At 51.7% G+C, this 25,818-nt stretch overlaps 1 protein-coding gene across 1 annotated transcript in view; it reads right to left on the bottom strand.

The window, feature by feature from the left end:
• Positions 1 to 25,818, bottom strand: part of GRIK3 (glutamate ionotropic receptor kainate type subunit 3) — a 245,663-nt gene that overhangs the window by 32,524 nt on the left and 187,321 nt on the right. The window contains exons 8-10 of the mRNA XM_027537803.1: positions 24,679 to 24,786; positions 21,246 to 21,359; positions 11,100 to 11,303 (exon numbers count right to left, since the gene is read on the bottom strand). Coding sequence (XP_027393604.1) covers positions 11,100 to 11,303; positions 21,246 to 21,359; positions 24,679 to 24,786 — 426 coding nt within the window. The remainder of the gene's footprint in view (positions 1 to 11,099; positions 11,304 to 21,245; positions 21,360 to 24,678; positions 24,787 to 25,818) is intronic.

Genomic DNA, 25,818 nt, shown 5'->3' with positions numbered 1-25,818 from the left:
ATGCTTAACTAGCTACAGCTCCATGTTTTTGCCCTTAGTATCCAGGCCCCTTGGCTGCTGGTCAGACACTAGCCTCATACCTGAGAGTGAAACCTGGAAAGCCTCAGCTTGCTACCTGTATCTGGTGTCCCTGTTGGCACCTGCCTACTTTAATTCCTAAGTATGATCTCAACCAGATTCCCCATCTATGTGCTCTGCCTCTTGATTGGGGTTCCCCTGGGCATCAGCTTGCTGACTGTGACCTGTCATAGTTTATATATACCCTCTGTGGAAAGAACTACTATCTTTTGTGGATACTTCTGGTAGCTCAGCTGGTCAAGAATCCGCCTGCAAAGCAGGAGACCCTGGTTTGAATCCTAGGTCAGGAAGATCCGCTGGAGAAGGGATAGGTTACCCACTCCAGTATTCTTGGGTTCCCCTAGGGGCTCAGTTGGTAAAGAATTGCCTATAATGTGGGAGACCTGGGCTCGATCCCTGGGTTGGAAAGATCCCCTAGAGGAGGGGATGGCTACCCACTCCAGTATTCTGGCCTGGAGAATCCCATGGACTTTATAGTCCCTGGGGTCGCAAAGAGTTGGACATGGCTGAGCAAATGTTACTTTCACTTATATACCAAGCACTGCTATGTGTATTATATATATTACCTTATGTGACCCTCCAGCAGTCCCATGATGCAGTAAACAGGATCACCACATCCCAGGTAAGGGTAATGTGATTCAATTAGGCTAGGAGATTTGGTCAAGTTTGTGGGTGGTCAGTGACATTGGTGATACAGAAATGAGCAGAGCTGCCTTCCAAGCTGGTGAGTGGCTGAGCCAGTGCATGGACCCGTTGACCATGACCTCAAACTCAAATGTTTTATCACTCTACCATACCAGCCATATTCAATGAGTTGAATTGTGCATCCTCTTCCAAATATGTTCAAGTCCTAACTCTTGGTACCTATGAATGTGACATTACCTGGAAATAGGCTCCTCGTCCCCTCGCCTACTCCCCACTAAAACAGTATCTCATTGTTGCCACTATGATTAAATAATCTTGGAGAAATTCCTGGGTAGAGTAACTGGGACTTTGCTAAGGAAAGACTCACTTTCTTTGTCTTCAGTGGGATTGTTCACTTCCCCAAAGATCTGTTTCTCTCTGGCTCCTGCCGAGTGCCCCTAAATCCACTGGTGGGCAAAACAGCCTCTCCTGAGTGTGCAGCCTTGTGAAGTCTCCTGGCACAAGGCTGTTTTTTTATTCAGACTCTCTGCATTACAGTAGTTCCCTCATATGTCCCCCAGCAACACACCCCACGTGGTTTAAAATCCCCCTAGTACTACTGCCAAATTATCAGAAGAGCCAAAATAAAACAATGTTAATAATACCAAATGGCAATGAGGATGCAGAGCAACTAGATCCCTCATAGGTGGTTGGTGGGGATGTATAATGGTGAAGCCACTGAAGTTACTGGTTACTATAAAAGGACAGAACTCAGGAACAGCTAGATGGAGGAGATACATAGGGCAAGTTATACAGGAGTGGGTGTGGTGCTTCCATGCTTTCTCTCTTTCACTGGGCGTCCCATCCTCCTCACATCTTCACATGTTCACCAACTCAGAAGCTCTGTAAATTAGGCTCTTGTGGAAGTCACCAAGTTAAAATGAAGTCATACTGGATTAGGGTGAGCTCTAAATCCAATGACTGATGTTCTTATAAAAGAGGAGAGGATACACAGATACACATGGAGGAGACCATGTGATAATGGAGGTAGAGACTGGAGCGATGTAGCTTTGAGCCAAGGATGCCAAGGATTGCCAGCCACACCAGATGCTAGGCGAGTCAATGAACAAATGCTCCCTCCAAAGGGACCAACTCTGCAGACACCTTGATTTCTGATTTCTGGCCTCCAGAACTGAGAGAGAATAAACTTCTGCTGTTTTAAGTCTCCAGGTTTGTGACAGGCCAAGAACACTCATACACATATTACTTAGATTCTGGGGAGGACGCATGCAACTCCCTGTACCACCTGCTGCCAGCCCCGCCCCTGCACCAGACCCATTCTGGTAGGCAAGTTTTAGGGCTGGGCCCACCCTGCCCTTCCTGAGCCCACGTTGCATTCCCAGAGACCTGAACTTGACTCTGGCTCCTGGCCATGACTGCCTGGGCCTCCCCAGAATACACTTTGCAACACCTGGTCATGCTTGGGAAGCCTGTGGCTGCAGGAACACGCTGATTTGCCCCTACTTTCCACCAGGTCCTTGTACTTCTACTTCCAAAGCCACCGAAGAAAACAAGGCTCACTCTTGCCACACAGGCAGGGCTTGAAGCCGGGGCTCTGTTTGCTGGCTCTCTACCCACATCTCTAGTGTGTGGGATCCAAGGAATTCACCTTACATTTTTTTCCCAAAGTGTTATTTCTCCAAATAGGATCTTTTCTGATTCCCAATGCTGCTTAGTATATGTTAAGACTTTTCCCTCTGCCCTCCAGAAAATTCTTATTATGGGTTCATGAAGCCATTCACAATCTAGGTGGTGCTGTCCAACAGAACGTTCTGTGATGATGGAAATGCTTTGTATTTTCACTGTCCAGTATGGTAGCCACTGTCCACAAGTAGAATTTGAAATGTGGCTTGTGTAACCAAGGAACTGAATTTATACTTTGATTTCATTCATTTTAAATTAAGTAGTTTAAATTAATGTAACCAGTTGATTTTAATTAAAGTTCAGATTTAAATAACCCCATGTGGCTGGTGGCTCCTGTATTAGAAAGTGCAGTCCCAGTCCTGCCTGCCTCTACGGTCTCACCTCCCATCTTGTTCCCCCTGGTTCTCTTCCCACTGGCTTCTTTCAGACCCTCCAGTCCATGCTCACCTCAGGACCTTTGCACAATACTCTTCTCTGCCTGGAACTTCTTCCTCCCTGAACCTTTGTCTAGCTAATATTTGCTTCTCCTTCAGATCTCAGCTCAAACATGACTTCCACAGACAAAATCCTCAGATGAAATCAAGCCTCCCCAGTGATGACTCTCACAGCACCAGGTACTGCTCTCTTAGCACTGATCACAGTTGTGATTTCAGAGGTTTTGAGTGATTTCCTCTCTACTGGCCCATAAGCTCCTGAGAGCTGGCCTGAGTCAGTGTCTTTTCACTATGGTATGCCCTCCACCTAACACAGTGTCCAGCTCATAGCAGGCCTCCAAGTAGAGACTTAGGGACTGAATGAATGGGATGTTGCTGATTTAGAAGAGAAAATCGGCAAGCACGCTCTCAGAGCCAGCTGGTTGGGCACCTCACAGTTTCTAAGAGCAAGTCACAGACAGTGTCTGCTGATGAACCCCAGACTCTGAGCTGAAGAAAACACAGAGCCCCCTGAAAATCCCTAGACATTAACCCGACAGCCAGCAACCTCAATAACCCACACATCTGAACAGAGGGGAAAGGAGTGCTGGTAAACTCATGAATGTTAGCGGATGGGTCAGCTGCCAACACCTGTGATTCACACTCCAGCTTCCTGAGCTGACGGCAGCCTCATGGCTTGACAGTGCAGAGTGATGCTGTGTTTCTCCCTGGCCTGGGAGAGGAGCTGATTCCTGAGTTCCAGTAGGCACCATGCTGCACCTCTGTCTTCAGGAAGCATGAGCAGGTCCTCCTGCTTCGTAGCCACAGGGACCCTGGGGACGGATGAGCTAAGGCTCTGTCTCCTATCTCTAGTGGTTCTCTTTCCCCATCCCACAGGGCCCTAAAGGTGGTGTCCGCCCAGACAGGCCCTGCCCAGTCAAGCCCAAGGACCTGGGGACAGGGAGGCTACTCCCTCTACAGGCTGTGAGGTCTGAGTTGTACATTCCCATAGCCCCTGCCCTGGTCCTCACACAGCTGGATGTTGATTTGTAAGTTGCTGCTTAATATCTAGTTCTTCTGCTGGTATATAAGCTCTGGTGGTGGGAGGGGGGAGGTGGGCAGGGACTGCATTTATTTCACTCTCTGATGCATCTCTAGGATTAGTACCAAGGCAGGCAAAAAGAAGGGGCTCAGTATGGTTTTGATGGAAGACTGAGCATCAAAGTACCCCCAAGAGTTCTGATCAACCCCTACTCCAGCCTGTGGGCTGAGCTCTGGCCTGTTTCCCTGTTCAGCATCCCCTGCTGACCCCTGCCAGTCTGCTGGGTCCTGACTGTCTCTCACCAGCCTCCCTCCAGAGTTTGGACGCTGTGCTGCATCCTTGCCCTAATGGCAACCTTTCTGATGACCATCAGTGGTCCCGAGCATTCACTGATAGCCCTCACTTGTCCTCACGGCCCTCTTCAGTCAGGTCCTATCGACATTTTCAGCTCCATGGCACCTTCAGTGACAGCCCCGGCCTTGCAAACAGGTTGGGTCCAACGCATACAGGACAGAAACAAGGTCTCTGTCCCAGTTAGGAGGAAGATGGGACACAGGAGGGCGATGGTGGTGTGTCTGTGAGACCAGATCTTCCCAGCACATATGCCAGCCTACCTGGAGGCTGGGAGACCCGAGGGCGTAGTCTCAAGGCTGTGGCTGTTACTGCAGGACATCTTCTCAAGTCCATGCCCCTCCTCCCTCTGCCCCTCACGTACCATCTTCTGCTGCATGCCAGGTAGTTAGAAATGACCCAGACCCCCTCCCTGGATCTCTCTGAATGCTGCCAGCCAAGGGCATGGGAAAGGCATTTCCTGAGTTACCCTCACCTCTCACAAGTCTCCAGTACCTTCCTCCAGGCTTTCTTGGGATGGATCATCAGCAGCTTTCCACTGGTTTCTGATTGGCGGGATCTCCCAGCCCGGGCCCCAGCCTGGGAGCCAGGGAAGCTCTTTCACTTACCACACTCCTCTCACAGAACAGTGACATCTATTCACACAGTCATAGATTACTGCCTGTTTCCTCCCCTAGAACGTAAGATCCTGAGGCTCAGGGAAGGGATCCTGACTTTTGTTCACACTGTATCCACGGCACCTAGCATGGGACTTAACTGAATAAATTGAATGAACAAATAAATGAATAACCTGATCAAAGGAGGCATTGGCTGGACTCCCCCTCTGAGGTTTAGGGGGCCTGGTGCACCGCCATTCTTGCGGAAGCAAGAGCACTGAGTCATGAGCAGTGTCCACTGGTGTCCCTCCAGCCAGCCAGCGCCACACTTATCAATCAGCAATGTAGCTACCGATAACCTCAGAAAGCTTGTATATATCTAAAGAGATGGGACAGGTGCTAGAAAATTCCTAAGTGTTGACCGAGGAGTTGTGTACCCATGATTCACACATAGGTCTCCTGAACTGATGGACACCTGAGAGTGAGACCTGAAGCCTGTGCCTTTCCAGGCCTGGGAGAATGGCCCACTCCTGAATCCCTGCAGGGCTGTCTTTCAGGACGGCTCAGCTGGCGTTCCCCACTTTGTGGCACACTATGGGGGATACACCACACCTCCATTCCCATCTCTAGAATATACTCCCTCCCCTACTCCCTGCATATCTGCAAGGCTGGTGTCTGCCCAGGGTCCGCCCGGGGAACCTTACTGCTCACCCCACAGGACCCCACGAGGGCAGAGACTTCAGCAATCTAGGTGCCCCCATCCAGGTCAGTACCCACATCCAAGCCCTGAATATCTCTCCTTCATTTTTCAAGTTTCAGCTCCAAGAGTCACCTCTGCAGGGAAGTCTGAGTCATTTTTCTGCTTTATACTCCCAAAGTCCCCTATACATATTCCCCCTTGCAGCACTGATCAAAATTTTAATGAAATTTAACTCGGCTGATTCATTGCTTGTTCCTAGAGGGGCAGGAATCACGTTGACCTTGGTTGCTCCTACATTTCCTGTCACTGTCCTGGGTCTGGTGCGTCCTTTGTGCTTGGCTCACCCCTCTTGTGCACCAGGTCAGACCCTCTGGCCACCACCAGCCTCACACAGGCACAAACTGGCAGCATCTCGCCTCCTGTCTACCTGGGCACTTCTTGCACACAGACACCCCCTGCCCCCACAACTTTCTGCTGATGCTCCGGCAGGTCCTGCTGGTTCCCATGCGTGCCCTGCCAAACCCAGAAATGCATGGAAGTCATGAGCCAGTGGACACACCTGTTCCTCTTCTCCCTTCACCCCAAGAGATGGCTCTGAGACACACTTTGTCAGGCTTTTCTGGGGTGCCGACTTGGATTAGTCTCACTCAGTGGTGACCAGCTCAATATGACATCCTTGTATTGGCCTTCCCTCCCCTCTGCTCCACTTCCCTGCCCTGACTCTCCCTGGCATCACACCCTCGAACTCAGTCAGCAGTGGTATCCAAGCCTCCTCTTCAGGCCCCGCCCTTCAGGAGCCCAGGCCCCGCCCCCAGGAGCCCAGGCCCCGCCCCCAGGAGCCCAGGCTGAGACAGGGCTCCATAAAGCTTTGTGGAAAGAATGAAGGAACAATCCTCAGCAGGAGGGTTAGCTTGTTCCCATTGCTCCCTGTGACCTCACTTTCTCTTCAACACCCACCTCGCTCCTGCAGCTCTATTGCTACCTTGCTTCTTGTCCTCTCTCACACCTGGTTGTCTAGACCCTGACCTCCTGCCAGGCTCTTTCCACATCTTTCCAGGCTGGTCTCTGCTTGCTGAGTCCAGCTGACAGCCCTGGGGTGCATCTCAACGGAACCCAAGTCATTCCTGCCTCCCTCACCTGCTTATCTGGTTGTCCCCAGGTAGATCCTGAGCTTCCTCAGAGCGCCGCAGTCATTGCTCTGGGCAACCTGGATGCCCTGATAAGAGGCTACCTTTTCATCCATCTGCTTCCTTGCCCTCCACCTGCTCTGTCTCATTCAGGATTCTTACCTGCCCCAGGCGAGCTCCCAGCATGCCTTGCTTCAAAGTGCACTGGCCAGTCTGAAGGAGGTGGCTTGGCATAGACTTTCCTGGCGACCCAAACAGGAGTCTGGGGGCTCCTTCTAACACCAGTGCATGCCGGCCAGAACCAAGATCTGGTTCCTGCTTCGGAGGCAGGGGACACAGTGCATGATGGGGTCACCACCTTGACACTAGACCCCCTCCCTCGCCCCCCCACCCCGGCTCGCACACTTTGGATGGGAAGCTCAGTAGTCATGACCCCACAGCCTTGTCTCTGGGGAAGGTGTGCCAGTCCACGTGCTCATTCACACACCCCTCACCCATCAATGCCTGCTCTGCACCCAGCTCCATGCCAGGTGCGGGAAGTGCCAGTATAATCCAAAGGCACTGTCTGTCCAGAAGAGTAAGGCTGGGACATGGGTCCGTGGAGCTGTGCCACTCCCCTGCTCTGCTCTCCGTCTTATGGGGAATCACATCTGGGCAGTGCTACTTCTTTCACAGGGGAAGGGATGACATCAGGGTTACCCAGGATCACTCCTATCCATCTTGGTCCAAACCCTGTTGGTCCAGCCTCTTCCATGAACCAGGGAAACTGCCTTATGTGCTATAGTGAGATGTAACAATTTCAAGAAAAAAGGATGAACAGCTTCCTGTGGCCAGAGGGCATTCAGGCCTCCCCTTGAGGCCAGGCTCCTGCTCCCTCTCCTTCCCCTACTGTTCAAGGGCCTGGGAGAGCAGCCAGGACAGGACTCCTTGGCCTCTGAGCACAAAGCTTGGGGAGGCCAGGCTAGGGTGGTCACAGAACCTGTGTTGGGACTGACCTGTACCCCTGGGAGATGGCACTCATGCTAACCCATGGATGCAGGTCCATCCTCACCTGCCTCCACCTCCCCACCTGCTGTTTCACACCCTGTACCCACACCTTCCCGCAGCCTCTTTGCTCCTTTGGCTCCATAGCCCACCCTCCCTGCCTCTCCTCCCTCTGCTCTGGCCTTGCAGGAGCGGGCATCCTGTGGAGGCCTCCTTTTCATCCCATTCTCTTACCATTCAGGGTCCTGCCCCCAGTCCTCCTCTCATTTCTCCCCATAAATCCCCTCTCTGAGTGTCCAGCCTGAACCCCAGCCTCTAGGAACCCCAATACCAACATGATGTCAGAACCTCTCCGGGATCCTCTGCTTTCCCAGGAGGCTCTGTCTCTGGGGATGATGCCACTCCCTCCCCAGCCATCCAAGCTAGGATTTCACACCATGTCCTTGATTCCTCCCTGCCCTTCTCCTCCTTCTACCTTCATGGCTCCATCCTGTGCCATCAACTTCTTTCCTTTCTGACCACAATCCTCGGAGGCCACCATGCTCTCCTCCACCCAGGTCCCAGGGATGGTCTCCAGACTGGCTCCATTTTAGCCTGGCAGCACAAGTCCCAATTTGATGTCACCCCCTTGCTCTACATCTTTCAACTGTGCCTTGTAGCTCTTGGGGTTAAAACAAAATGCCTCATTTTAGCAGCCAAGGTCCTTCAAGGCTCATCTCTTGCCCGCTTCTCCAGCAGCAGCCTCTCCACTTGCTTCCAGGCTTTCCACACTTAGAACTCTGTCTCCATACTCCCCAGCAAGGTCCCAGGCACCTGGTGCCAGAACAGGAGCTCTGGACGGCAGGTGTCGAGAAAGGCCTCCAGTGCAGGAAGCGGGTGATGTCTCATGCGTGCCTCAATTCCCTGTGACTCTGATCAATGTGAGTCGGTTCCCTGAGTCTCCTTTTTAGATTCAGAGGGGCAAGATCCAGATCTGGGGTCATTCTGGCCCACCAGGGTGACCATGGCTGAGGGGCGGACTCCCTCACTATCATGGCCACACACATACATACTTTAGACAGGACATGTGCATACTTTAGACAGGAGGAAATGGTGAGGAGTAAGATAGCCCTGTGCACTGTACAATTACTGAGCACCAGGCCCTTGGCTAAGCATTTTTGTACTGTAGCTCATTAAATCTTCCCACGAACCCTGGGCAGAAGACTTATTTTATTATTCCCACTTCCTAGATGTGGAAATAGAGGCCAGAGAGGTTGAATAGCTTTCCTACTGTCAGCTAAAATGTGCTGGACCCTGAATTTGAACCCATCTCTCTTGGATTCCAAAGACATTAAAACACACGGGAGTGATTTAAGGCATGGACTCCAGCAGGAGACTTCCAAAGGTGGGGGGGGGGGGGGGCGGAGCCGGGAGTGAGAGAGAGCGGGCAGTAGAGGTGGGAATAGTGATGATCTGAGGGACCAGGAGATGGAGGGAGAAACCACTGCTCTGTCCAATCATCTCTTTTGCTCCCATAGTTGGAGACAACTCAGAGGAAGGCCGAGGATGTGAGCAGGAGGGGGACACACCCTTTAGATCCCCCACCTTCCCTCATAATCTTGTCTCCTTTGATGGCCCGTGGCATGGACAGAGACGAGCAGAGAGTATCAGTGAAGGACTTTTTAAGTCCTGCTGGTCAGAGGCTCAACCCAGGGACTCCAAATGGCCCTCAGGGGGCAGATTCTTGCAAAGGTGGGCATTCATCATTTTTACATCTGCGTTCAGATCCCTAATAAGGAAGTAATAATATTGCCAAGCCTTTGCCACGCTTTCTATGAGCTAGTGAGAAGACTAATTATCTGACGACACTAATAAATGGTTATGATGTTATTAAAAATGGCACCAAGCTAGGATTAATAGGCTCATCAACTGTAGGGAATTGGGTTTAACAAGGTCCCCTCATGTGCCGTCAGGGCCTATGGTCTTGATGGATACTGGGCTGCATGCAGGCCACGAACAAGACCCCCTCTTTCCTCCAGCTGAGGGTCAGCCTCGGAAGCTGCTGGGTTTTCTGGTCTTCCCCCTTGCAAATGGCTCAGTAGAGCTCTTGAACTGCTGGGGATGCTGTGGATGGCAAGAGCGTCACTAGCCTTATTCCCCTCCACATGTGGCCTCCACTGTCCATGGGATCCCGCCCTCCTCCCCAGCCCAGCTCACCTCTGCAAATGACATGCTCAGATCCCACCCAGAGCCCCATGCTCCAGAGCCCCACTCATAAAGCTCAGGGGGGAGCCGATAAATGGAGATGTCTCTGGGGCCTGCTGACTAATTTCCATAATAATTACAGTTATTACTAATAATGCTGACAACACCCCTCCCTCCCAGTTAGACTGAATTCCACAGTCTGGGAGCTGCTTCCCCAGCAGTTGTCACCTCCGCCAACAAGCGGGGAAGAACGCAGGGCAGGCATCGTTATTCTCACTGTTGAGGTAGGAAATGAGCTTAGGGAGAAAAAGAGACTTCCTGAAGCCCCTCTCCCCGCCCCAAAGGAGTAGCAATAATGATAAAAGTAATACAAGCAAGGACTGACATGGTGCTGACTATGAAGTGCGCACGTGTGAACTTAGTCCTCACCACAGCCTATGGGGGAGGGGGGCCATTATTATCATTCCCACTTTACAGATGAGGAAACTGAGGAACAGAGAGGTTAAGAAACTTGTCCAGAAGCACACGGCTAGTAAGTGGGAGAGTAGGAATCAAGTCCAGACTGGGTTCACTCTCTTGACCATTAGCCTCTCCCACCAGCCTTCCCTGGGGGCCTGATTGTCTAGGACCGAGGAAGTGACTCCACCACTGAGGCTCTACTTGAGCCTTCTAGCTCTGAGCTCCAGCCTCCTTCTCTTCCTGGCTCCCCTCTGACAGGGGCAAGAGGGCTAACCGAAGAAGGTCCCGAGGCTAGCTGTCTGCACTTGGAGAGGCAAAGTGATAATAATCCTTTTGGCTGATCTTTTCAGGTTGCAAAGACTGACTGCATGAGCCCTGGGTCCGGTGATCAGATGGCTTCTTTGCAGACGTCAGAGCCCAGGGCTTTCAGAAGCAGAGAGCCTCCAAAAGACTCTCTCAGTCCCAGCTCCACTTCTTACTAGCTGGGAGCCTTCATCTTTCTCTGCCTCAGCCTCCTCATCTGTTAAATGGGTGGTAATAACAGTACCCATCTCATTGGGTTGTTGTAAGGATAAACGAGAGAAGAAATAAGGGGTACAGATCTTGTCCTTGCATTCATTAGCGGGCCCCGGATAGAAAAATGCTTCTGGAAAGCAAAGGCCCTGAGCCGGAGGGCAGGTAATGTTTAGAATGTGCTAGGTGAGCCTGTACCAATAGCTCCTTTGTCTCCATCTCCCCTGCCCCAGGGCTGCTGTCTGCCAGGATGCCCCATCCTGATGTGCATAGAGGACTTGACCAAGCCTCCCGGACAGCCCTGTCCATGGCACTCCCACTTACATGGTCGATGAGCTCCTTGATCATGCCGTTCCACTGGCCCTTGTCGTCCTGTGCCCCATATTTCCCGTCCTCCACCAGCCGGATCTCGTAGGAGAAGCCCAGGATGTGGGCCAGTTCCTTAAGCAGGTCGATGCAGTAGCCCTCAAACCGGTCATTCCCAAACAGGGTCCTGTCAGACTTCCGGAACATGACAAAGGGCTCCTCCTGTCGGGACAGATAGGACAGGGGCTGATGGAGGCTGAGTGGGTGGGACAGGGCCTCCTAGGGTCAGAGAGCCTGGACCCAAGCCTCTGCAAGGGTGTTCTAAACCATCTTTGGGGGTGGCTCAGAAGAATGGCCCACTAAGTCAGGAGAGGGAAAGCCAAGTTAGTGCCTCACAGATGGCCACCTACTGACATGCATGCAGAACTTAGTAGGTCCTTATGGATTTGATTGTCCCAGTGTTCACAGAGCTAGAAGCTAGTGGAACTGGAATTTGAACTCAAGACTGTGATTCTGAATCTCACTTTCTCTCTGTTGCAGCATCAACACAGGCTGATGGTTCTCAAAGTGTGGTCCCCAGACCAGCAGCATCTCCTGGGAACTTGTCAGAATTGCACATTCTCAGGCCCCATCCAGAAATAATGAACCAGAAACCCTTAGGTGGGGCCTGGAAATGTGTGCTTTGAGAAGCCCTCCAGAGGATTCTGATGTCTGCTCAAGTGTGAGCACACTGCTCCAGAAGGCCTTCATCAAGTTTCTTCCGACTGCTCCCCCAAGAAAGGAAGTGAAAGTGTTAGTCACTCAGTCATGTCCGACTGACTCATTGCAACCCCATGGACTGTAGCCCGCCAGGCTCCTCTGTCCATGGGATTCTCCAGGCAAGAATACTGGAGCAGGTTGCCATTCCCTTCTCCAGGGGATCTTCCCCACCTAGGGATTGAACCCAGGACTCCTGCATCGCAGGCAGATTCTTTACCATCTGAGCCACCAGGGGAAGCCTGTCCCATCTCCCCCAGCACCTGCATAAAAAGACTAGACCTACCTGCTCCCTGATACCTTTCTCTCTTTCCAAGGGTCTAGTCCCCAGCATTAGGATCTGCTGGTGATTCCTGACAACTATGACAGTTTGCATTTACACGTGGACGGGCCAGGCACCAGGAAGTCAGCAGATGAAGCGGTGCCTGTGGAGGGCCCAGTGGAGAGCCCAGAAGAGCAGTGGGGTTCAGTGGAAGTAGCTGGTATCACCTTGTTAGTCTTAATTTCAACCTTCTGGGATAGATACTAATAACCCCATCCTATAGATGCAGAGAGTAAATTGGTGAAGACAAGGTGCTTTGTGAGAGGTCACTCAGCTGCCATAGAAAGAGGATCTGGCCTCAGGTTGGTATGATCCCGGACTGGGAGCTCTTAACCACCTCACTGTGCCAGAGGCCCTGAGTCACATGGTGCCTCTCCCTAGTGGGCAGGGGGGTCCTCAGGAGGTGGCTTGTGTTCTACAGTACACCTGGCAGCTGTCCCATGTCAGGTTCCCCCCCCTCAAGGTGATGGGGAGCCACTAATGGGCTCTCAAAGGGCCCACCTCTGTCTGATTTCTCACTTAGAAATAAACACTGACAAACCCTGTAAAGAATAATTAGGGATGTGCTGTGCTTAGTTGCTCAGTCACCTCTGACTCTTTGCGACCCCATGGACTATAGCCTGCCAGGCTGCTCTGTCCCTGGAGATTCTCCAGGCAAGAGTGGGTTGCCATGCCCTCCTCCAGATCTCTTCCCAACCCAGGGATTGAACCCAGGTCTCCTGCATTGCAGGAGGATTCTTAACTGTCTGAGCCACTAGGGAAGCCCAAGAATACTGAAATAGGTAGCCGATCCCTTCTCCAGGGGAACTTTCCAACCTAGGAATCGAACTCACCAGCTGAGCTACCCAGGAAACCCAGTAACTAGGAACAGAGACAGGAAAATGGTGAAAAAAGCTGTTGACTTTGTCTAGCATGAGATACACAGAGGAACTGCAATGTATGGGCTGAACTCAGCAAACTAATCATTTATTGAGTTCCTACTATGCATCAGGCACTGACAAACATTTTCATAAGCTGTTTGATTGAAGCTTGTAAGGCAGGTGACATTATCCCTATTTGATAGATGAGCAAACTGAGGCTCGGAGAAGGTCAGTAAGTTGCCCAAGGTCACACAGGAGTTGAACTATAATCAGATGGAGTTCAGGTTCAGTCCTTCCTGCTTGTAGCTCCTTGGCCTTTCTGGACCTTAACCCTCCCCTCAGCCACCTCTGCACCCTCATCTGTCCGAATGCCTCAAGCCTTCAGCTGATGGGCGACAATCATTAGTTGACAGAACACACTTGTTCTGGGAAGCTCATGTCCTTGGACCCACAAGAAGAGCACATACCTCATTTGGAGGCACCTCCCTGGTGGCTCAGATGGTAAAGAATCCGCCTGCAGTATGGGAGACTTAAGTTCGATCCCAGGGGTGGGAAGATCCCCTGGAGGAGGGTATGGCAACCCACTTCAGTATTCTTGCCTGGAGAATCCCCATGGACAGTGGAGCCTGGTGGTCTACAGTCCGTGGAGTTGCAAAAGAGTTGGACACGGTTGAGCGACTAAGCACATCATTCTCTCAAGTGGTGATGAGAGAATGGGGCCATTCCTTTGCCACTGTGAACCCCTGGAACTGGCTGAGCCTGAAGGACCTTCATCAGGGGTCCTCAGGTGCAGAAACCCACCAGCAACCTCTTGCCAGGCTCCCACTCCAGAAGATGGGCTGATTGTCTGGCCCTGTTTCCCCAGCAACACTAGTTCTCAAAATCCCGTCCCACCCCATGACTGATTCACTCTAGAGTTTCAACAGCCCTTTGGGATGCTGCAGAGAAAGGGCAAGGGAGTGTCTGTACCCCTAAGGGGTTCTGAGAAAACCACTTTGCAGTCTAGCTGGGTGGAAATCTGGGTCCTTTGACTAGACTCCATGCTAAGTCTCAGTGCCCCCCATCCCTGCCTCCAACCAAGTAGGCAGCTCACAAGGTTGGAGAAAACAGTCTAGGAGGTGCCGGGGAAGGGACTGGGACTGCCTGGACAGAAGGGGACTTAGGCTAGAGTGGACCCTGCTGCCTGGAACCCCAGCATGGGGCCTGGTGAGAGGGCCAGCGTGGAGATTTCAATCCTGTCTCAACTGTAGGTCAGATGCTCTTGCGCAGTGAACACCCTGCACCGCTGCACTAGCTGGCCCTGCTGTTAGCTCAGGAACGAATTAAAGAGAAGACAACCCCTCTGCCAGGAGAATCACCAACCACACGTAGACTCCTAAGTGAAATCGACCTCCTTCTGTAAAATGGGAATAATAACAGAACCTACCTTACAGAATTGTTGGGAGGATTACATGGGTTAATCTGTGAAAAGCACTTAGTGCCTGCAAATATAAACTGCAATATTATTATTATTATGAATATCATAATTGTCTTTCTGTGCACTGCGTGGCCTGTTACTGCAGCGACCTTTCCAGCCTCGAGACCATGCCCAAAGCCACCAAAGGTTAAAAATCATAGCTAGCAGCGGAAAACTATTTCCGGAAATGTCCCTGAGATGGCTCACTTCCTGACCCTATCTCCCAGCCCCTCCCTGGCCCTATCCTCTAAAATTAGCACTTCATTTGTGAAGCCACCAAGCCCCAGAATCTATACATCTCCATATAAATACGCTGCCTTCGGAGCAGCTGTAAAATGCCATTAATTTCTGGAAGTGCTTTGCGGATGGCATACATATTTAACAGCCAAAGCCCAGAGCATTAAAATGGTGCTCGCCTTAGTAATGTCTCCAGACCTGCAACATTTCCTAGGGGGTAATTCTGAACTCCGCCAACTACTTATTCATGGACTATTTCACAATTTATTACTGGAAATGTCCAGACAGCCAATTCACAAGCTCTCTCGGCTGCTAATCGATTGCTCAGTGAAGGTGCCCTCAATTTCATAACTTCACGCTCTCCTATTGCTCTGGGAGAACAGCAGTAAGAACAGGGGTAATATTTCTCTGCAACAAGTCACAGGAAACAAGGGTCCTGAAAAATAACCTTTTCTGACTTTTCATCGCTAGGGCTCTCAGTTTCTTAGTTGAGCTTCACCATCATGAGAGCCAGGCCCGGTGCTAAGATTCTCCCAGTGATGGGACCTGTGGAGTTGGAAGAGGGGGTCTTGGCGGGCGGGGAGCCAAGGGTTAGCTACCTAAGAGCTGCGTTCCCAAGTCCTCCTGGCTTAGGCCATCTCAACACACATCTGCACGCGCATGCGCTCTGTACACACACAATGCCACGGGCATGAAGACACCACTTTCTCGGATGCTCTGCCCTGCTCAGAGACAGAGGTCAAGGACCCTGGCCCTCAGGCCTTGGCTTCTGTCAGTTAGAACCAGGGTAGAGCATTAGGAGTCCGGCTGGTCTTCCCAGCAGGTGGGGCCCAGAAAAATCCCCAGCCTGGCCCGGAATGGTTCTCCCAGCCCCTATTCTGGTCTCCATAGCTTCCCCTCTCCTGTGCTGGAAGCACAGGTCCGGCCTGCCTGGCAGTTGAGTCTAAATGGTCACAATGCACACACGGCACAAACACATCCATCGGTTTGTATCCAGACACCCCTGTGTATAGCCAACCCCACACCCACACAGGTATCCGCACGCATGCCGACACAGCTGCTCACTTCAGTGGCCCCAAGAACCCTGAACCTTCCAAAGCAGGGCCCCCAGGAGAGAGCTGAGTGTGTTTTCTTGGTGTGTGAGCTGAGGTTTGGGCAGATGAATTTTTCATAAGCTCATGGAAGAGGGAAACCTGAGCAGAAGCTGGGGCCTGGCGAGGAGAGGGCGGGGAGGGCAGGCTTCCAGCCTCTTGCTGCTGCTGCTTCAGCCCCAAGAAGGGGAAAGTCTGTGGCTATGTTGAGCCAGAGAGGGCAGGGTCCAGGCTCTGTCCATCTGTTTCCAGGGTAGTGAGCCCTTAGCACCTAACCCCGGGATTCGGGATGGGAGAAAAAAGATGGAGCTTGGGGGCAGCCCCTACATCTCCCTGTGTTTTTTGCCACATCCAGATTTTAGGGACCAGAAGAGGAGGAGAGACCCCCTCATCGTGAGTGCAGGTCCAGCCCTGTTCTCTGGGGCAAAGCTGGTGGATGTTCCTTTACTCAGGCTTGGTACCGGCCTGTCACTCAAAGCACCGTTGCCCTGACAACACACTTCCAGAGAGGCAGGGGCCAGGGCTCTCTGCGGGAGGTGCTGGCCCTGCTTTGAGGCTGCCAAGCTTGGGGTTGGGGTTTTTCCCAGAGCAGCTGGGCTGGGCCAGCCTGGGCCACTCCACACAACTGGTAGTGTTGTCCTCCAAAGCCCAGGCTGAGAGCATCACACCCCCACCCACCCCACCCCGGGGCTCTGGGACATGCAGACCATGCTGAGACTTTCAGGGGACCCCAAGGACATTTTCAGCTGGACACAGAGAGTTTCTTGGAGACCAGTTAAAGGCTGTGTGTCACATCCTCTGTCCCCGTCCTGCCTCCAGGAAAGACTGGGCTTCTCTCAGGGAAGAAGCAGACCCAATTCCCCATGATCTCTGGGCAGTGGGGCTGGAGAGAACTGGATCATGGCTCACTCCCAGGCCATGTGAATATCTGACACTGCATAATGTGGTTAAGATGGTGGGATATCTACTTCAAGTGGATCAGCAGCCAAGTCTGGGGTCAAGGCAAAGGAGTTTGAGGGAGGGGATTATCACAATGTCAGTGCTAGGGGCTCAGACCTCCTCCGGGGCAGGGGATGAGGTGGTGGTTGGGATGCGAAGTTTTATGTATCAGTAGGAGATGAGAGCCTAGAGAGTGGCTCACACCCTAGGGCTTTCAGGGACCAGTCAGGAATTGCCTGTATAAGAAGCAGCCAAGAGTAAGCAAGAGGGAGTGGTGGGGTCTGCAGTGAGCCAGGCCTCAAAGGCATTTAAACCCCAGGTCAACATATATGATGCACCCTGTGCTAGACAGAGATAACCTCTGTGACCACGGTCAGGGGTCAATCTTCAGGGACGTTCAGGGCCCTGCTTGTGGACAGAAGCAGAGGTTTTCTCCAGAACACTCACTGTGCTTACTGTATTAAACCTGAGCTTACTGGGGACTGGATTTGTAATCAATAATACCAACAGCTGCCATTACTTGACAGCATCCACTCTGTACCATTTCTTTATTTTTCTTTATTTTTTTAAGATTTTTTTTTTGATGTGCACCATTTTTTAAAGTCTTCACTGAATTTTGTTATAATATTGTTTCTGTTTCCTGTTTTGGTTTTTTGGCCACGAGTTATGGAGAAGGCAATGGCACCCCACTCCAGTACTCTTGCATGGAAAATCCCATGGACCGAGGAGCCTGGTAGGCTGCAGTCCATGGGGTCGCTAAGAGTCGGACACAACTGAGAGACTTCACTTTCACTTTCCACTTTCATGCACTGGAGAAGGAAATGGCAACCCACTAGTGTTCTTGCCTGGAGAATCCCAGGGACAGGGGAGCCTGGTGGGCTGCCATCTATGGGGTCGCATAGAGTCGGACACGACTGAAGCGATTTAGTAGCAGCAGTAGCAGCATGTGGATATTAGCTCCCCGATCAGTGATCGAACCCACATCTCCTGCACGGGAAGGTGAAGTCTTAACCACTAGACTGCCAGGGAAGTCCCCTGTGCCATGTATGCTATTTAATCATTCATTCTTTCAACTCCATGAAGTAGATACAATTATTATCACCTCTCTTTTGCAGATGACGGAGAAGGCAATGGCACCCCACTCCAGTACTCTTGCCTGGAAAATCCCATGGACGGAGGAGCCTGGTGGGCTGCAGTCCATGGGGTCGTGAAGAGTGGACACGACTGAGCGACTTCACTTTCACTTTGCAGATGAGGAAAGAGAGGCACAGATTGACTAAGCAATTTCTCAGGATCATAGAGCTAGAGAACAGTACAGCCAGCACTCAAATGCTGAGTCTCTTAAGCACCTCACAGTCTGACTGCTGTATTCTGGTCACTTTTGCATGTCCCCAAGAGCTGCTGGACTCATGTTTGCCCAGATGAGGGGCAGGGGGACAGATGGAGCTGTGTCCAGGCTGCCGGCCAAGGGGGCTTCTCTCCTTCTCTGGAGGGTGCTGGGAGCCAGCAGGATGCTGCGGGTGGGACCCTCAGTGAGCAACTGAGTGCAGTAGGTTGGGATCTCTGCAAGAAGCTTCCACGTGTGTGCTAAGTTGCTTCAGTCGTGTCTGACTCTTTGCAACCCTATGGACTGTAATCCACCAGGCTCCTCTGTCCATGAAATTTTCTAGGCAAGAATGCTGGAGTAGGTTGGCATGCCGCTCTCCAGGGGATCTTCCCAACCCAGGGGTCGAACCCTTGTCTCATGTCTCCTGTATTGGCAGGTGGGTTCTTTACCACTAGTGCCACCTGGGAAGCCCTGAAAGAAGCTTCTGAAAGTCAAAGTGAAATTCGCTTAGTCATGTCCAACTCTTTGCGACCCCATGGACTATACAGTCCATGGAATTCTCCAGGCCAGAATACTGGAGTGGGTAGACTTATCCCTTCTCCAGGGGATCTTCCCAACCCAGGAATTGAACTGGAATCTCCTGCACTGCAGGCGGATTCTTTACCAACTGATCTATCAAGGAAGCTTCTAGTATTGGCTAAAAAGCTGTGAGAAGAGCACAGGAAGTCTGCGGAATCCTGCCCCTGCGGGTGTACATAAACATCCTGCGGCTCTGCGGAAGGGTCTTACACCCTTTAAACCAGGCTCCTGCTACTTTAATAAAATTTAACCTGTGGTCTTTGAAAGGTGTGTATTTTACATCCTTCTGCTGTATTATCTTTAGCTCTCCTGTTACGTGAGAGTATTGTTTTGTGCCTGAATCATCTCTGTTCATTTAATCATCTCTCCTAATCTCTCCGAGAATACCAGTTCTACCTTTTTTTAATCTTGTCTTCTGAAAAGTGTTTTATTTATATCTCACATTTTATGCAGCTCCACTTTTAATCTTTTACCACCTTTTTATTATTTTATTTTTACCCTTTTATATTTTAGCTTTGTCACACTTTTATCCTTTTGCTTTCTGACATTTTGGTTTTACATTTTTCACCTTCTCTAGCTGGAGCTGTTAATTATTTATTTTAATTTTTCCTCTCTCTGGGTAGCTTTCCTTTTAATCTCGTCCCTTATTTTCATTTCTCTCTTTATTACCTTCCTTTTAACCTTTATTTTGTCCTCCTTCAACTCTCCTTTTATCCTTTCTATTTTTATCCACATCAATATTCCTTTAATTGCTCATCACTCTTCCTTCTATCCCTTTTGCTCCTTTTATGTCTTTTTATTTTTAATCTTTTTTGCTTTATTCTTTTTTATTTTTATATAACTTACAAGTGTACAATATGATGATTCACAATTTTTAAAGGTTAAACCCGATTTATAGTTATTATAAAATATTGGCTATATTCCCTGTGCTGTCCAATATATCTTTATAGCTTATTTTATTTTTAGTCTTTAATTTATTTTTTATACTTTTTCCCCTGTTCCTGATGAGATCTTTTGACTTACTGGTTTTATAGTTTGATATTTGTATTTTATTTAGTTAACCAAAAGTCAATCAATAAAGGCAAGCAGGATGTATGGTTTTGGGAAGATACCGTGGGGGGTCTCACTCCCAAAAGGTGGGGGTGGGGAGGTGTCTCCCCAGCCTTCTCCTTCTGGTCCCATCAGCAACATGTTCAGAACTCTTAGGTCTCCATCACCTTTAACGTGGATTGTCTTAATAGTCATAAGCCTGGAGACTGAGGATGAGATTCAGAGGTTAAAATCGCTCCTCAGATGCTGGCAGTGCCCCTGGAGTCTGCTGCTCCCTGGATTCTTGGGAGAATGGAATGTGATATCCCTTCTTCGTCCATGGTGTCCAACACCCAGTCACTGAGCATATACCCAGCACTACAGAGAGGGCACAGGGCCTGGCTGGGCTGCTGCTGGTGGGAGGCAGGCGGGACAAGCCTTGTTTGAGTGCCATGAAGGCCCAGGGTGGGGTTCCCAGCCCTGCTCTCAGGTTCCATCCTGTGACAGCCTTACTCTATCTAAGTGCTCCAATCCGGGTTGAGCTCCCTTTTTTTTTTTGGTTGAGAATATCCTCAGCACGTGGTCCTGACAAACATATTTGCTTCTTTACAAGGAGAAGCTGACCGGGGCCAGACTGTCCTCAAAGGGTCTGGGTCAGAATCCACTGGGCTGTGACCGGGCTGCCCCCTGGTCCAGCTTGGGTCCCAGGAGCAGTGCTGTGCCTCTGAGAGTGTGCGTCCTGAACCTCTGGACACCCTGGAGGCCTTCCAGGAGGGGCTGGTGCACATGGAGTGGGCACAGTGGTGGCCAAAGGAGGCCAACTGCTGGGCGTCCTGCTCACCCTGAGCTCTAAGATGCACGGAGCTCGGGAGACCCCTGGAGCAATTCCTTGGGTTGAAATGGTCAGAAGAAGGACACACTATTTAGTCCTGGGCAGTGGAAGGAGGAGGACAGGGAGAATGGTCATGGCCATGGCCAGGAGCACTTGGGTCAGGACCCTGTGGGGGTGGCACGTGTGAGGGCCCACCGCACCTGCTGGGCTCCCTGGGTATGACCATAGCACCTGCCAGGCTGGGGTGGGGGACTGCTGGGAAGGGCCTTTTTCCTGGGAACTGGGTTGGAAGAAACAGACTCAGGTCCTGGTGCAGAGAGCAGGTCACCCCTCCTTCCTTCCCACAGCTCCTGCACAGGCATCAGGGGCTCAGGGAGTGGGTGGGGCTGGGATACAAACAGGCAGGCCTCTGGAGCAGGGGCTGGCCAAGCAGGTCCAGGCAGGAAGGCTGGCCTGCTCTACCTTTGGGAAGAGACAGCCCAGTTACCTCCTGGTGTCTCTGACCTGTGACTGTGAGCAGTATTGCTATGTTTCAACTTCTCTCTGGGGGCTTTCTGAGGGACCCTCAGTGTTTCCAGCTTCCTTCAGCTCCCCTCCCTCATCTTCCAGCCTCTCAGCAGCCCCATAACAGGCAGCTGGTCTATGCGGGGCGGGGTGATGGAGGGGTCCCTCTAGCCCCAACGGCCAGCCCATCTCCCAGCTCACAGGGGGCCTCCTGCAGGGCTGCAGCTCTTACCAGCACGGTGGTGACGATGAGAGACCTGTTGGTCAGAGAGTCGGTGACATTAGGGCCTCGGCCTTTGGCGACCTCCGTGATATTGAGCCCCTCAGCGGGACTCCACACTCCCACCTGGATGGACAGACGATGCAGTACAGGGGCTGAGTCCACAGTGTCTCCACCCTTTCTTCAATCAGCAAGCAACTCATCTTGTTCCCACCTTTCAGGAGCATTGTCATCACTGACAAGTTTTGAGCCAACTTTTCTGACAGCCCTGCTGCCTTCCTCCTTCCCAGAGGAAGCCCCTGAGATGTCGAGTCTCCTGAATTCTCCTCCCTCCCCATTTGCTGGCAAACCCATCCCAGATGGAAGGGAAATGCAGAGGGAGAAGAGGAATATAAGGAGAGCCCAGGGAGCACAGTGGAAGCCAGCCTGGGGTAGAGCGGATGCCATGAAGTCAAGTTAGTGTTAGGGTCAGGTCCTGTCCTGGGTCAGTCATTCCAAGCCTGGGGGTGGGGGGCGGCCTCCCGCCTCCTAGGGAAGAGTTGGGCACCAGCTGCTCACTCACTGGGTCTCAGCCTGTGCCAACTCTGGGGCCAGATGCCCTCCAAAGCCCAGGACAGGGCCTGGAGCGAGGGAGATGTTCCCTAGGCATGTGTGGAAGGACAAGGAGATGTGTTTTGTGCAGGAACTCAGTTTGGGCAGGATGCTGGTCTTTGCGGCTATTTCAGGGGGTGGCAGACAGAATGGAACACCCTCACAGAGGGCAGTGGATGCCAATGGATTTGAAGGCAATTTGTTTTGTAGTTTTACACCTAAAGTTGGCAGATGTTCTGACTGAGGTGGGCTAATCTCTGTTCCCAGAGTGCCTTTGTGGACGTCAGGCCTGGGGCTGGGAAGAGGCAAGGGAAGATCAAGTTTACAAATGGTTCTCAAGCCCTGGGTCTCTTGAAGAGCCTTTGGGATCCAACTCTGCCCCTCTCTGTGCCCATCTCAGCGCCTCTCAAGGAAGGTTCTGGCCTGACCATCCTGTCCTTGGCCCAGTTGCTTGGGGGCTGGGAGCACGGCACTCAGGAAACCTAATCAATTAAACAGGGAGGCCGAATGCAAACATCCCGTTAAGAGAGCTGTGCAAAGCAGATAGCAGAGAGACATGTAATTATGCTTGGGTAATTCTGCTTTAATCCCCCCAAAGCCACTGGCTGGAGCTGGCTGGATCAGCTATGACCCGGCTTAGTAAATAGAAGTGATGATAGAGAAGTGACGAGAGGCAGAATGGCTGTGTTTGGGGGCTCAGTACCCTCTCTGGGCAGCATCTTTCTCTGTGCAGACCCCCAGAGCCCAGAGGAGAGAAAACAATCAGACAGTATCAAAGAGGTTCTTCTCTCAAGGGGGCCAAGCAAAGAGCCCAGCCCCAGCATGCGGGACCCTAGTGGCAGGCCTGGGTGCAGAAAGCTGTCAACAAACAGCTGGCTGGCAGCCTGGTGACCAGCAGGAACCCTTGCTCCAGCAAGCAGCTATTGAACTCCTACCCTATCTCCCATGGGCATCGGAGAACAGTTAAGACTGAGGAGGACCCAGCTTTCAGAGACTCTCTGCCCACTATCTGGGAGGCTGTGACCAGGAGCCTCTGGTGGGGCCTCTGCAGGTCAGCCGGTGTTTAGGTATAGTAGAGAGGTTTTCTTGAGTATTAGTTGTGGTCTGTCTGCAGTTGCTGGAGGGCTGGTAGGAGCTGCGGGTAGGCTCAGATGGCAAAAGTGCTCTGATGGGCAATTACTGATGCCTGCCATAGATACGAGAGTGGGAGGTGGTGGCATACATGCCATCTAATTGCCATCCTTAGAATTTCAGGCTATCCCCAGAGATGGACAGTTGAGAGAGCAAAAATGAGACAGCTACTCGAGTGACAACTATTACAGTGGTCCTGCCAGAGGGGGAAGCGGGCTCCCCAGCACTGCAGGAGTCTAAATAGGAGCTGGCAGAGTGCTTGATAAGCTATAGTTTGAATAGAGTTAGACCAACAGGGCTGGATCATCTTAGGAAGAGGGGGTATAGCACCTTGTCCTTAGGGGACTGTTGCTATAAGGGAAGTGGTGAGGTTGTCCCGGCCACCTGGCCCCAGGACAGTGGCCCCATGAGTCCGTGGGAAACTCAGGACTAAATGGCATCACCTTGACCACAAAGTACAACCCAGGCACAGCTGGGTTTGTGCCTGTGGGAACGAACCAAGGAGACAGAGGCCATTCCTATAACCGGAGAGACGGCATGGGCAAAGGCCTGGAGGTGCGGGAGGGAGGGATGTGGCTGGGCCTTGAGGAATATTTGGGAGGCAGTGGAGACTAGTCCTGGAGAGGAAATCGGGGCATTTCCTGGAGAGTCTTCAAGGCTGGGGTGAGAGGCAGATGCTGAATGCCTCGGCACTGGGCAGCCACGCACAGTCCCAGGGCAGAGTGGAGCTGTGCATCGGGTAGCTTCATCTCTGTGTGCATTTGGGATGGATGGAGGCTCCAGGAGTAGAAGTGGCAAGCCAGGTTGGGGTGTTAAAAAAAATCCTCAGAAGAGACCTGGACCAGGGAGGGCAGGGGAAGATAGGAGAGGAATCAAGGGCCCCTGAAGGATCACAGGCACCAGGGTGGCCCCTCCACTTCTGCGTTTTATACACCCCCTCTCCCAGGGTTGGAGATGTGCCCTGGTGGCTCCCAGGGACCAGGGGGTGTGGCTGAGCCTTTGGTCCTGAGGTCCGAGGAAATGCTGAGAATCAGGGCTGATGTTAAATCTCCTTCTCAGCCCAGCAGCCTGACTTTGTCACAATATTGCTTATGGATCCCAGGGGTCAGAACTGGCCCCATTACGAATATTTCTATGGTAGCCAGATGGGAGGCCAGCCCTGTGGGCTTGCTTTTCCTTGTAATTCCCAGAATCACAGAGGCCTTAGAAGCTTAGCATGGGGAGTTCAGAATCCATGTGCTTCAACCTCTTTCCAAGGATAAGAATCACCTCCAGTCTCCCAGACAAGCAATCCCTTTGTTCAATTTTGCTGAAATGTCTCCAGGGACAGTGAGCTCACGACTCCCCAGGCAGGCATCTGTGAGTCATTAGAGAGTTTCTCTTACCCAAGGACACGTCTGTCCCTCTGCCCCATGACAGAGGACTTAGAGACAGTCTGTCTGTCCCATGAGCCTTTCCCAGGTTAAGCATCTCTCTGATGGCCCTTGCTGACAGGGTGATCGTTTGAATATCTGCCACGGCCAGGCCACTGGGTTCTGCACCCCTCCAGGCTGAGAAGGCCAAGAGGGGCCAAGGCAGTGGCCACACCGGGTCGTGTTGAGCCCCGAGGGGGTAGGTGGATGGGGTCTTGCCCTATTGCTCAGGGTCTCTGCCTGGGATCTGTCGTGGGGGATTTAATACCCCTGCTCCTTGGCCTGCCCCCCCAACTGCTGAGCTCACACACCTTCTCCAAGCCGTCTTCCTTCAAGCTGATGATGTCCAGGTCGAAATCCGTCCGTAAGCCACTGGTTTTGTTGAAAACAATCCGTCCAGTTAATCCTTCCCATTGAGCCTGCCGGAGGGGAGAGGGCAGAGCAGCAATTCCTCGGGCTCATAAATCATCATTCGGTACAACTGTACAATGCTTCATTTTAATTACTCCTTGCACTGATACTGTTCCCCCAAGACCATGATTAATTAATAATCACTTCCATCATTGCTAGGGCTGTGGTGCGAGCCAGCGATTTCCATAAATTCTATTATGTTCTTTAGCCAGCTTTACACTTGCACCTTCTCGTGTACAACATCGATCTCAGATGCGCTCAGATGAGCCCCCGCCTTGAAGCCATGAGAAGGGGAGAGTCCGGTCCATGTCAGGTCCCCAGGGAGGGGCAAAGAGGCAAGTGGGTAGACTGTGGCAGGTGAGACCTGCCGAGGGGCAGAAAGTCAAGAGGCCAAGCCAGCTCTGGCTGTAGGACCAGACAGAGTAACCCCCAGAGAGCCAGGGCTGACAGAGCAGGTCTCTCACCCAACTCCACTCATGTCCCAGTTAAAAACGGGTCAGAATACAGGGTCCAACCTCAGTTAGCTGTGTGACCTGGGGATTTCATTCTGCCTTGCTGCCTCAGTTTCCTCATCTGTAAAACGGAACTAATAACAGTACCCATTTCACCAAAACACTATGAGGGCAGAATGAAGTAAGTCTCATGAAAAACTGAGAATGGTGCTTGGTACAACCTGTTGTTGTTTTGTTCAGTAGCTAAGTCGTGTCCGATTCTCCACAACCCCATGAACTGCAGCACGCCAGACTTCTTGTCCCTCACTGTCTCCCAGAGTTGGTTCAGATTCATGTCCATAGGTACAACCTGAGCCCTGAATAAATGGTAGCTTTCTCTACTTTTTCTTGCTTTTAGCATCATTAACAGAGAGGCAGGCAGAGGTTCAGAGAAGGAACGGGTCTAAACTGAGAAAGGCTCCGTCTTCTAAAGCCAGGATTGGCAAACGATGTCTGGTGATACACACGGATCCATTTCCTGTTAAAGTCACACCCGTGTATTTACCTGTTGTCTCTGGCTGCTTTTGTGCTGTAGCTTCAGAGTTGAAT

The sequence above is a fragment of the Bos indicus x Bos taurus genome, chromosome 3 (assembly GCF_003369695.1).
Source record: "Bos indicus x Bos taurus breed Angus x Brahman F1 hybrid chromosome 3, Bos_hybrid_MaternalHap_v2.0, whole genome shotgun sequence".
Lineage (NCBI taxonomy): Eukaryota > Metazoa > Chordata > Mammalia > Artiodactyla > Bovidae > Bos > Bos indicus x Bos taurus.
Note: the sequence above shows the minus strand (reverse complement) of the source record. Positions and strands in the feature narration are given on the sequence as shown.